Source organism: Micropterus dolomieu, linkage group LG03 (genome assembly GCF_021292245.1).
Source record: "Micropterus dolomieu isolate WLL.071019.BEF.003 ecotype Adirondacks linkage group LG03, ASM2129224v1, whole genome shotgun sequence".
NCBI lineage: Eukaryota > Metazoa > Chordata > Actinopteri > Centrarchiformes > Centrarchidae > Micropterus > Micropterus dolomieu.
In genome coordinates, this window is record NC_060152.1 from 13,338,511 (window position 1) to 13,348,498 (window position 9,988).

The 9,988-nt window shown below is 41.4% G+C and overlaps 2 protein-coding genes across 2 annotated transcripts in view; both read right to left on the minus strand.

The window, feature by feature from the left end:
* The window catches only part of gapdh (glyceraldehyde-3-phosphate dehydrogenase), a 5,170-nt gene extending 821 nt beyond the window's left edge, over positions 1-4,349 (minus strand). Inside the window, exons 1-9 of the mRNA XM_046043667.1 lie at positions 4,231-4,349; positions 3,774-3,819; positions 2,536-2,635; positions 2,181-2,287; positions 1,960-2,050; positions 1,726-1,841; positions 1,423-1,504; positions 1,121-1,272; positions 933-1,011 (exon numbers count right to left, since the gene is read on the minus strand). Coding sequence (XP_045899623.1) covers positions 933-1,011; positions 1,121-1,272; positions 1,423-1,504; positions 1,726-1,841; positions 1,960-2,050; positions 2,181-2,287; positions 2,536-2,635; positions 3,774-3,796 — 750 coding nt within the window. The 5' untranslated portion in view covers positions 3,797-3,819; positions 4,231-4,349. The remainder of the gene's footprint in view (positions 1-932; positions 1,012-1,120; positions 1,273-1,422; positions 1,505-1,725; positions 1,842-1,959; positions 2,051-2,180; positions 2,288-2,535; positions 2,636-3,773; positions 3,820-4,230) is intronic.
* A 3,766-nt stretch (positions 4,350-8,115) lies between these two features.
* On the minus strand, positions 8,116-9,942 carry wu:fj39g12 (C-type natriuretic peptide-like). The gene is made up of 3 exons (XM_046045608.1): positions 9,685-9,942; positions 9,123-9,274; positions 8,116-8,919 (listed from the first exon to the last, which is right to left on the minus strand). The coding sequence occupies exons 2-3, from the start codon at positions 9,219-9,221 to the stop codon at positions 8,623-8,625; spliced, it is 396 nt and encodes a 131-aa protein (XP_045901564.1). The 5' UTR covers positions 9,222-9,274; positions 9,685-9,942; the 3' UTR covers positions 8,116-8,622.
* Positions 9,943-9,988: the final 46 nt, after the last annotated feature.

Consider the following 9,988-nt stretch of genomic DNA (forward strand, 5'->3'; position numbering starts at 1 on the left):
CGGGACAAGTCTGGTGTTATTCAAAATTCTTACTGTCTGCAAATTCCATGACAAGACCAAAATCCACACTTTAATATTCTTTGACTTCCTACACTGTCTGTAACACTCATGCCAATTGGTTCCTACTGTAGCTGTAAATCCTTCAGACAAATCATGACATAGCATAAAAATATTAAAAAAAATAAAACAAACAAGCATTACATTCAGAAGAGGGAATTAGTGCAAGATGTAGATTGATGGGGTGCATGAATGTTTGTTTGCATGTGATACTTCCACAAAAATGCAGGCATATATAAAATGTCATTAATAAAGTAAAAAATGTGGATAAATAAATGTCAGTACTTAAAGAAATCAAATCAAAGTTCTTGTTATGCAGAGGTGTGTTTATATGGGGCTTGGTGGAAAGGAATATAATTCAAATATATTTATATAATAAAAATTAATGTACATTTTGTTACAATGTATATACTTGTACATTTTTTAATCCCTTTTTCTATTAAATTCTATATCATGTCTTGTGTATAGTTAAGCACCAATACACACACCAAAGCAAACTCCTCGTATGTGAAACCTGGCGATAAAACTGATCCTGATTCTTAAAGTGTTTAGAAAAGGCTAAGCAATTTCCTGAAGCAAATCCTGCTCAAACTGGAGTAAATAGTGAATTAACTGGGGACTATGTTCAGCCATAAACTGATGCAGATTTAGTGTGCTAGTTAGCATTTATGACTGAAGAACAGGTTAAGAGACTGACTCAACATAAGACTACTTTAATAGTGCCCATTAAAATGAACACTGTAGTTTACACATACTTATCAGATAAGTTTGTTGTCTGGTTTGGTCTTCTCATGGAATTTGTGGATAGTAAGAACAACGTCAAACGTTACCAGATTTACAGTCATTAAAATTGCTTCTGGTTTGTGGTTACTCACGGGTTTCTGCAGACGGACCGTCAAGTCAACCACTGACACATTGGGGGTGGGGACACGGAAGGCCATGCCGGTCAGCTTCCTGTAGAATACAGACAAAGAATGGTGAGGTCACAAACTAAATTCACCAGATTTAATGCAAGTCATGCAAGAACATACGATACTGCAATACAAGTGTTTTTGGCACTGACCCGTTCAGCTCAGGGATGACCTTGCCAACAGCTTTGGCTGCACCAGTAGAAGCTGGGATGATGTTCTGGCTGGCACCACGGCCGTCCCTCCACAGCTTGCCAGAGGGACCGTCCACAGTCTTCTGAGTGGCGGTGATGGCATGAACTGTGCTCTGACGGACACGGAGGGGAAGAGAAAGGTTAAATATGGCTTAACCCCCTCTAACTTTGTAATGTCATGTTGGCCTTTTGTTAATCAAATTTTAGCAGCTGCTTAGATTTCTCTGCCAGATTATTCCCAGGCAGAGTGTTTTAATCCTCACCATCAGGCCCTCAATGATGCCGAAGTTGTCATTGATGACCTTGGCCAGGGGGGCCAGGCAGTTGGTTGTGCAGGAAGCGTTGCTATGGAGAGGTAAAGTAACGGTGTCTTTGTGTGACAAATGCTAAGAGTTCCACTAAGATGTACAATGATTGAAACACACAAAAAAAGGCACAATAGGTTCTAAAAATATAGCCTTCAGATTTAATATTGTGGCATCAGATGCTCAAATTAAAAAACTGAGTTTTAACCCACTTAAATATACAAAAACATTATGAACAGTCAGAGATACTTCGATTCTTACCTGACAACCGGGAGGGACTTGTTGTACTGCTCATGGTTGACGCCCATGACGAACATGGGAGCGTCAGCACTGGGTGCAGAGATGATGACTCTCTTGGCACCACCCTTCAAGTGAGCCTGCAATGTGTTTTTGTAATTATAGTCTACATAATTTTTAGCCAATTACATGTCACATGTCTTTCTCTCTCCACATGATAATTTCTTCCAGAGTTTGGGTTCCGGCTTGAGTACTTACAGAGGCCTTCTCGATGGTGGTGAACACGCCAGTGGACTCAACCACGTACTGGGCACCAGCCTCACCCCACTTGATGTTAGCGGGGTCCCTCCTAGAGAAAAAAAACAAACAAAAAAAAAAGTTAGACTCCCAAATGCTTACTCAATTCCTGTGTGTGCATTTGTGAAATTTTAATTTAGCTGAAATGCTTTCTACATTAGAAACCTGGTTAGTCAACTCACTCGTGGAAAACTGTGATTTTCTGTCCAGCGATGACCAGCTTGTCACCCTCAACCTTGACCTCACCCTTGAAGCGGCCATGGGTGGAGTCATACTTGAACATGTAGACCTAAAGAGGAACAGAGATGAGTTTAATTATGACAGCTGTCAAAAGGAAGAAAAAAAAAAAAAAAAAAAAAGAAGATATATTTAATATAGAGATACATTTGCCAAATTAATGCACTCATCTGGATAGAAATGACATGAAAAAAGTTAAATCATTTTACATTATGTTCTGAGAGATTCTCATCTTCCTCAGACTTCAGAATAACTTTCCAACTCTGATGCTTTATATTTCAAGCAGTCTTCTTGACTTACCATGTACTCCAGGTCAATAAAAGGGTCATTTATAGCCACAATCTCCACCTTCTTGGAGGTGAAACCAGCACGGGTCACCAGACGACCGATGCGGCCAAATCTGAAAAGCGAACATTGGTGTTTCTTAGTCTGGCCTCTAGATGGTGGCATCATACCATGCAACTCTGGGATCATATCGGCTAGTGACTTTAATCAGACATGTCCTGGAATCTCTGAAATAAAGCTCCAGATGCTTCTGAAGTGGATCAGTATGAAAATCAGTCATGAATATGTAAAATGGGGTTTGACATTCACTTCAACCTTCACCTGCTTCACATTACTGTTGTAGCCTTTTCTCTTTGTGTGGGATAGCTAACTCCCCAGGAGACTTGAAACCACAGCTAGAAAAAGGGCAAGGGTTCAGGAGGAGGGGCAGAGGGCGGTGTGTGCTGCTCTCACACTCTCCTCTCTGGGGGAAGTCGAAATGAACCTCTAATGTGGTAATCCTGGTGACGGCAATGCACTGTTTGATCAGCAGGCCGAGTTACTTTTTAAACCGAGGGTCCAAAATCCTGGCACAGATACACTCTGTCCTCATACAATGGAGGGGGGGGGGGGGGGGGGGGGGGGGGGAGGAGGAGAAGAGGGGCGGTAAGATAAGAGAACAGATCGGGAGACTTTAACGTAACATTGTGTGTTCACCAACATTCAAGTTACGCAGGATCTCTTCTGCCTGCTTCAGGGGAGAGAAAAACAATCCCCTTTTGAATGACCCCCATGTCAAAGCCACTGCCCACATTGTTATCTGGTATAAAGGGCCAAAGTTCAAAGTTAGAGGACTGTCCACAGGGTGGTGTATGTGCATCTGTGCATGTACTCCATTATAATATGTTTTCCTTCCTCAGTGGCTGTATGGTGTCGCTTTTAAATCAATCACAGAGAGACTGCAGTTATCACACACACCAGGCAGAGAAGTTTATAGGCTTATGTGTCTTTGTGTACATATTTTTATAATTTTATGTGCAACAAATAAAGTTTGAAAAAGCACTGATGGTGCATTTCAAAATTAAAACAAGGCAGTCATTACAGTAAATCAATGTTAAATGCTCCATTTTTGCACAGCTGAAAGGGGTGTGGCATTAGAGTTCACAGGCAGCATAATCAGTCAGTGTTGAGTGCCTGTTGCTCAACTAGTTGTGCTAATTAAGGGGATTTGGTTAATTTAAAAATTAGGTGAGTGGGTGAAAATGAGGACTTACCCATTGATACCGACTTTCACCATTTTGCCTGGGTTGTCTTAGTCCTCTGGGGGAAGAAATGAGAGCAGAAAGACAGAAAATGAGGCACAATGCTTCCTGTTAAATACTGATAAACCAACTTTTATGATGCCATATATTAGCTTTCACTTGACGACAAGACAGTTTGTGCATTGAGATAAGCCAAGAGTTTAAACGAACATGCAAAAGTATTCCCTGTGACCACAGGTGTAAATCTGCAGACCAGAACTTTCCCTGCAAGTCAAGTCTACATCCTCAGCACTAAAAAGCAAAATCTGAGATTTCTCTTAAGTTTATAACCATATTTACATCAAAATTAGGCTAAAATCAAGCACGTGCAGATTGTTCCCCAGGTGATCTAAATCAAGTTCTTCAGTCATACAGACTGAGACCCTGCAGGTTCCTGCTTGAAATAATTACATTTTCTGAAGGTATTTACCGTTTGTGAGACGCTTCAGTCTGTCTTGCGACTCCGGGTGTGAGTGGGGAAGAGCGAAGTTTAATCGTGTGTTTTTATGATTAACCGAGTTTAAAGCCACGCCCCCCTCCTTGCTCACTGCTCCTCAACCCGCCCCCCTCTGAATGTCAAGGTCGTCCCTGAAAGAGACACACAAGCTGGCCTCTGTAAGTTCACTTCATGTGAGTTAGAATCTTTTCTCTTATTATCCCATTTCTGCTGCTAAGTTTAAGCTCTGAAACATTTAGGCTGCATTATTTCAGCAGAATTCAAGCCTTTCTTGTGTTTCTGCCTTTCTCACTTTTAAGAGTTCTGGATTTAGAGACTGAGGTATTAAAGTCCTCAGATAGTGAACTGAAAAAGAGAGGGGTCCCTCGCTGACCTTCTCAGTAAACACAGAGACACAGAGGGAGCAAACCAGGGATCAAATCTCTGTCTTCCTTACCGTGACATTTAATGTCCAAAGAACATGACCCTTCACTTTCAGATTCAGACTGTAGCTACCCTTCTCTTCTTTCTCTGCCTCTCCATCTCCTCGGCAGGAGTCAAAAGATGAGTGCTGGTTGCTCGACATGAACAAATGATCATTACGCATGTGCAGAGGAAGCATCGTCAGTCTGTTTGAGTCCATTTACTCAGTCCAATTGTTGATTTGTCAGGTTATTTAGAAATTACTAACAGAATCTTGATGCTAAAAAAACATTTTATTAAAAGACAATTTCCATTGTCTGAATAAAAGCGCTGCGCTTGAGGTCTTGGTACAAAGTGTTAACTGTATTAAATTAAATTAACTGTCATCACTTGTATTCTTTGTACACAGAGTATGACAAGGCCTGGACGTGTCTTTTGACTACTTTTTCTGGCAACATTGTTGACATTTGAAAAGAAAGTGCTCCAAGAGGATAATTTAAGATGTTCATCAAAATAATGACAATGTCATTTTAAACTAGAAGTCCATTCAAGTTGAATCCTGTTTGAAATATCCCCCTGACTGCAACAGCGGGCAGTCCTGACAGAGAATTGAAACCCACGACTTGGCATCTTGGCACCACAGCAGACCAGTAACTTGCAACACATTACATATCTAACTGGACCAAAGACGGCATTCAGTAACTTCAGTAGACAAACATATTTTGCAGCAGGCAGACATGTAGCTCTGCACCAAAACTGGACAGTGCCGGTGTGTTTTATGGCTGCAGTCCAACGGTCCTGGCATAGCTGAACTGCTGCAACCCTGAGTGCATGCCATTCTTGGCCTCTGTGCTGCAGCTTAAGGTCAAAGAGGGGAAGTAAAGGTCGGGCTAAGATTAGACGCTGGCTGGCTAGTCAACACTTGGCCCATGTTATACTCTCAGTAGCCTATACTGTAAATGCTCATACAGATCACATGTACTTTCCATAGACAGTGGACAAATTATAGGGGAAGAAACTGATTAAAAGAGATGTTTCCGTGCACCATGGCTTACTGAATGATTTGATGAATATAAAAAATGTGTGAATAAAATTCTGAGGCCTTTACAGTCACCATTTCTCAACCCAGTTTCACACCGGACCAATGCCTGAGACAATGCTCTCCACCACCATCTCCATAACATCAAATGATATAATATAACCTCTCATCTTCAAATCTTTTTAGTGATGTCTGTGATGTTATTTGTCCTTTTGTTCTGTCTCGCTATATTTGTGTTTCTTTCTATCTGCTGTACTCAAGTCTCTCTTGCAAAAGAGATCTTGATCTCAATTAGATTATCTGATTGAATGATGGTTGTATTTATAAATGAGGGGATATCTTGTGATCATCCCACCAATAGACTTCTACAGACTTGGCAAGGAGCACTGAAGCTGTTCTGGAGGCTGGTGGAGGCCTGACTCCATACTGACTACTTACTTTAATTTGTCACCCAACTCTATATTACAATGGCCAAACTCTACTCACTGTAGAGAGAGGAAAGTGAGTGCGCCATGAAATATAATATGCGGGAACTATCATTTTAGTTTAGTGGAAGGGTCACTGTGAGATTCAAGTAAGAAATCTGGGTAATGCTTTAGATTACAGCCAGCAATGTGCAGTGCATTTACTCTGGAGATACAATGTAATCTTTTGATCTAAGGGAGTACTGGTACCAATACAGAGGCCTACATAGGAGTAGTCTACTGGGGAGCAAAATGTCAAGGGGATAACAATTTGGGATCTTAAAAAGAACATATACTGTAGATATTATTTTACTACACATGACTATTACAAGTACATGAAACTGAGCACAACTCCATCTTTCAGGGGGGATGGAGAGATGATGTCTGTATCACTTAATAATATCCAAGGAGGGTTAAATGAAGGGCAACTGGATTTGATTGAAGATACTTGAACTGGATGAGAGATAAAACCTCTTCAGGTATCTTCAATCAAGTCCAGTTGCCCTTCATTTAACCATCCTTGGATTTCAAAATGACATTATTATCAACAGACAGACAAACTACATTCCTTTATAACCACCCCACCCCCGGAATTGTTACACACTTATTATAACTTCACATCTTGTTCCCCTACATATAGGCCTACAGTGTCTTAGTACGTGCTGGTACACTGTTAGTACAAAATATATCACTGTAACTCCGAGAAATGACGTTTCAGCAACCCTTTACACAGCTTTAGCATAGCTATAGCTGTGTAAAGGGTTGCCGAAATCTGTATTTCATTTTGAAAAAAACTAAGCAACCTTTATGTAGCCTAATTTGGTATCTTTTTAAATTCTACTTGCTTTATCAGAAAATGTAGCAACAACAAATGCATGGATTGCTATTTGGTGATCTCTGGACAATGTCTCAATAAAAGGAGCCCTCAGTCGTGTGTTTCTTTACAACTTGTCTCTATTAGAGTGCTGTCCAAAGTCCGGAGGGCAGCCCTGTGTGGTAAAGTGGTAACAAACCGAAATAGACTCAGACCGCCATCTAGTATGGTAATAGAAAACTGCATCCAACTTATTTGTATTCAAAATCAACCCAAATGCCATAATCAAACTGTTTGATGAAGTTACACTTTATCTGCTAATCAGTTAATCTATTGATGCGATGTAAGGAAATTACTGTGTTTTCCGGTTATATAATTGAGAATAACTTGTTGCGTCAAAATCGATCGCTTCACAGCGTTCGGCAGTTATTGTGAACGCCAACGAAGTCTCCAACGAAGAAAAGATAACAGAGTGAAAACCTCAACACCTGTCTCATTGGTCCTCAAATCAAAGATTTTGAAAATGTGTAATGGCAACTAAACTTCCTCCTGAACTGTTCCTAAATTTATATTATACAACTGTTAACTGCTCCACCTACTAACACACCTGGACCTTTGACAATTGCCCGAGTCTTGAAAGAAACAGTTCATGCAGATACTGCCTCTGTGACCGTTAAATGTACACTGTTTTGAATGTATTTGTCCGTATTTTTATAATTAGCCTATACATTGGAATGTTCTGAGATTATCTGAGAGAGACACCAACATATTTATTTCCATTTCCCTGCACAGCGCTTTAATATTTTTGCCCTGGGAACTTGGCTGTGTTGCCAGAATAAAATCAGTTTTGGACGCAGCAGAGGCTCTTTATACATCCAGTTATTAGGATTGGCTGCACATATGATGGTGGAAGAAATGTAACTTCATCCATCAGCCATTTAGATTTAATAAATAATCTAGAGTTAAAAATAAAAAAAACAACCTGTCAGGAGAATTTGAAGCTCCAATTTGAAGGAAGAATTGAGATGACGCGTGTTAATACCGTCAACAAAGCAGATTTCCGTGTGGGACAGAAGTGGATGTTGAATCTCACACTTCCACATTTCCGTGAGCAAAAGGAAAAAAAAGCCTAACAGAGCAAATGTCAAATCCATTTATTCATGCTAATCATAAGTAAACATAAAAATGAAACAGCAGGAATTACAGGTGCCATCAATTGGATATCCTCGTCCATTACACCTGATTTTAGCACGACCCCCTGGCCATGAAATGCCTAAACACTTTTACATCTATAGGCTACGGTACGCAGACAAAGCTAGAAATACATGAAGTGCCAGTTTACTTAAAAACAAGCTCAACATTCAAAAGGTGATAATTTGATGTAAACATAGCTCACATGTTCTAATATTCAGTTTAATACTTAAACATGGAATAAACTACAGCTGCTCTGTTAAAACAGCCACAATAGAGTGAAGCGTCTGATCTATGGTATCTGTACGCTGGATGAAACCACATTAACACTGCCGCGAGTTTACACCATACTACATGTAGCCTACACACACGTGAACACTCTTCACTGCATGTGTGTTTTCCCCTATAATACCTAAGAATTATGCCATCAGTCTTTATTTTCGCTTCTCTCTCCACTAACAGCCCAGCCCGCTCATGGACCCGATCCGATCCAGTTTCAGCCCAAAGCATCCTCGGTTCCAGCCCCTCCTTGACCGGTCCGGTTCTGCGCGCTTCTGATTGGCCACAGCCCCCTTCAGCAGGCGCAGCCAGGGGGTCTCAGCCTGCGTTTGGCCATCAGCCCATTTGGGGTACTCGGCTGCTTTGACCCCTGAGGAGAAGGTGGACTGCTCCTCCGGTTGGCTATTCAACAGGTTCTCCAGGTCGTCCAGGGTCAAAAGGTCATTGTAGCGTTCCAGAAACTGCTCCATGAACTACAGGAGGGAGGGAAAGATTCAATTTAATTGTCAGGGAGTGTACAAGGGACAATAATTCAATCAGTGATACATTTCATTACTCTCTCCTCTTATTTTTTCCTGAGCTCCCTCCCATCCCTCTGGGCTATATTCTCTTTTATGCTTCAATCCACTCTTTTCTTCTCTTTTCTATCCTTCCCCCTCCCTCCCTCTGTAGGTACCTGCACAGCATCAGGAGAAGGGTGCAGAGCGCGAGCCTCTGTGATCTCCAGGGGTGTCAGGAGGAGCAGGGTGGCACAAAGCAGCGCAGGACACAGCATGGCAGCAGAGACAGACACGAACAACTGGAGCTGGAGGACTGAAAATACAGTGGCTGCAAAGACACAAATATAGAGAAAATTATGTGTAGATATTAAAATCCCAGTGGAAATTTTAAAAGAATGCAAATATATACCCTACATGTTGTCGGAAAATAAGATTTGAAAATCATAGTTGTTTTAATTGTTAAATGTCTTTACAATTTCACACCAGACTTTACAATTTAATTTATGGGACAGTTAGTGTCCCAAAAAGTACCAACTACGTGGTATCCTGACAAACATTTCATAAATTTTATGGTAACCTGTTGAGAACAACAAAAACTTTTCAGAATTTACGAGGCAGGTAGCTAAAACCAAGTTTTACTGATCGTGATTTCTCTTTGGGAAGTAATTACTGCAATGAAGACAGTGGAAAACATTTAACATGACTAAGCATGTAAAAGAAAATGTTAAGCATGCTCACCTGTCGTTTGTCTCCTCAGAGCTCTGGGCGTATTCTGCTCTCACAGACTCTTCTCCATCTCCCTTCGTTCTCAGTCGCTGGGCTACCTCTCACTTGTTGGCACCTGCTGGGAGCATCACTCTCTCACTCGATTGACTCCTCCTACTCCTTGCTCTGTGATGGAATTGCAAAGGGCTGATTTTCTTCCTCTTGTGTCGGTCCTCTTGGCAGGAGCTGAATGCTGGGGCATCAGCTGGGATGCTGCAGAGGTTTTGTAGAGGCAGACCCCCCCCCCCCCCCCCCCCCCCCCCCCCCCCCCCCCTCT

What these genes read in the sequence shown, in the direction of transcription:
- wu:fj39g12 (XM_046045608.1), bottom strand. Translation starts at nt 9,221, where the DNA reads ATGCTGTGTCCTGCGCTGCTTTGTGCCACCCTGCTCCTCCTGACACCC. An exon ending in CTTCTCCTGATGCTGTGCAG is followed by an intron (nt 8,920 to 9,122) that starts GTACCTACAGAG and finishes TCCCTCCTGTAG; the next exon opens with TTCATGGAGCAGTTTCTGGA.